General features: G+C 46.8%; 1 protein-coding gene across 1 annotated transcript; it reads left to right on the plus strand.

Annotated features, from left to right (window-relative positions):
* The first annotated feature begins 633 nt into the window (after window positions 1–633).
* On the plus strand, window positions 634–1,575 carry LOC134534515 (lactosylceramide 1,3-N-acetyl-beta-D-glucosaminyltransferase-like). The gene has a single exon (XM_063372994.1). The coding sequence runs from the start codon at window positions 634–636 to the stop codon at window positions 1,573–1,575; it is 942 nt and encodes a 313-aa protein (XP_063229064.1).
* The last annotated feature ends 652 nt before the right edge of the window (window positions 1,576–2,227 follow it).

Raw genomic sequence — 2,227 nt, forward strand, 5'->3', positions numbered from 1 at the left:
TCCTACACGTTTTTATTTACTACACATAAGTTTTTTGTATTTATCAATAAGTGCAATCTATATAGGTTTTTGTCGAGTTAAAAAAATCTGGAATACAACATTTATAAAGACCAAACCTTTACATTTACAAAATCCACTTCAAGATTATTTGAATTTAAAAAAAAACATTCGTTTTAATAAGTGTACCTTAATTAAAAATTTACCTACTGTACGTATATAAAAATTTTAATTAAAGTTATATTATTACTGGAAAATCCAAATTTTGTGAAATATTGCCAGAAATACATTAAATTTTTTTTTTTATACTTCTATAGAATTTTTAAATTAAAAAATCCCGAGCGAAAGTTCTGAAAATCTATTCCAGGAAAAAATTTCGCTTATCAGTTTCCCGACAAAGACTCGTCTATACTTCGCTTATCGCAGTTTATCAGTTTCTGGCCAGAGAAGTAGGGGAAAGGAGAAACGGAGGCGGATTCTACAGCTTCACGCTGCCGCAAACCATCTGGCCTCAGTCGGGCGATCGCCGCAGCCCGCGCCTGGAAAAAAAAGACGCTCGCGATATTCGGAAGACAGAAGAATCGTCGCTGGGCTGATGAGTTTATGACTGCAAGCGACAGATGCCGTTGAAAGAGCATGCGACACTGTTCGAGGCGGTTGCTGAAGCTAGAGCTGGTGCTACTGGTGTTGGTTCTGGGCACGACCGTGGTGTTATTCCTGTCGACTGCTTCACGAAGGACGGACTACTCCCCGAGGAGAGAACACGGCACATCCACCGAGCCGTCCAGGACTCCCGCCGGAGGAGACGACGAGCGGACCGCGGCGACAGAGCTGCCCCTGAGGCCGCTGTCGGTGCGGTACCACGGCGCGCCCGTCTCGCGGCTGTACCGGCCGGGGTTCGCCGTGGACTCCGCGGCGTGCGGCGAGGACGGCTCCGGCCGGCAGCTGGTGGTCGCGGTGCACTCGGCGCCCCAGCACCGCGACCTGCGCGCGGCCGTCAGACACACCTGGGGCTCGCTCGGCCTGCGGAGAGACGCCGCCCTGGTGTTCCTGCTGGGCGAGTCCCCGGACCCGGCGCTCGCGAGCCAGCTCCGGCGGGAGGCGCTCGCGTACGGCGACATCGTCGTGTCCCGCAACCTGGACACCTACGACAACCTGACGCTGAAGACGGTGGCCATGGCGGAGTGGGTGTCCCTCAGGTGTCCCGGGGCGAGGTTCTTCCTGAAGACGGACGACGACGTGTTCCTCAACGTCCCCAGGCTGCTGGAGTTCCTGCGGCGGCCCGAGGTGTCGACGGCCATCAGGACGGTGTTCGGCGGGATGACGCGAGGAACACATCCCATCAGGGACAGGAGCCATCGCCATTACATATCTGAAGAGGAGTACCCGGGTGACGTGTTCGTGGACTACATGCAGGGTGCCTGCTACCTCGTCACCGGCGACCTCTCTAGGGACCTGTACCGGGTGTCGCTGCAGGAGATGTTCTTCAGGATGGAGGACATCTTCTTCACAGGGCTGATGGCGGAGCGGGTGGGCGCCAACAAGGTGGGCCCAAAAAACTTTTACACTGTCAAATAAATGTTGAAAAAGACTAAGGGAGGCGCCGACAACATCGACCCGTGCAATCTCAGGAGCAAGTTGGCCGTGCACTATGTGAAATACGACGATATGTTCTACATGTGGCGCACTGTGCACATCCGGAAGCTGAAGTGTTAAGTTTAAATAATTACTTTCGGCATAACCTAAAGGCGTAGGTAGATTTAGAAGTACCAATTTTTTTTGGAAATGTTTAGGAGACTTCTATAAACTTCTGGAACATTTTAAGAACTCAGTGTACATAACACTCTATATGTTCGCCAACATGAAAAAAAAAAGATAGATTTAATATTTTATCATATTGCATGTAGCAAAAATGTTGAATGTTTTTAACTTAATGAATTAAGTATTGAATTTCTTAACGAATTTCATATTATGCCTACTAAGGTAGTCATGTAATTATTTTTGTCAAACACTATTTTTCATCCTTTGAACTAATACATGCTTGCATAAAAAGTTTTGGACAAATTTTTAAGGTAATATTAAGATTGTTATTAATAAATTGTGATGAATCTGATACTAAGGAAGTCATACGTATTATTTTAATTTCAACCCATGTTGCTATGGTAATATTTATTTTCATTTAATTTCTTTGAGCCAAAATGTTAAGATAAAGTTTAGGAGTTTTACAATG

The sequence above is a fragment of the Bacillus rossius genome, chromosome 7 (genome assembly GCF_032445375.1).
Source record: "Bacillus rossius redtenbacheri isolate Brsri chromosome 7, Brsri_v3, whole genome shotgun sequence".
Lineage (NCBI taxonomy): Eukaryota > Metazoa > Arthropoda > Insecta > Phasmatodea > Bacillidae > Bacillus > Bacillus rossius.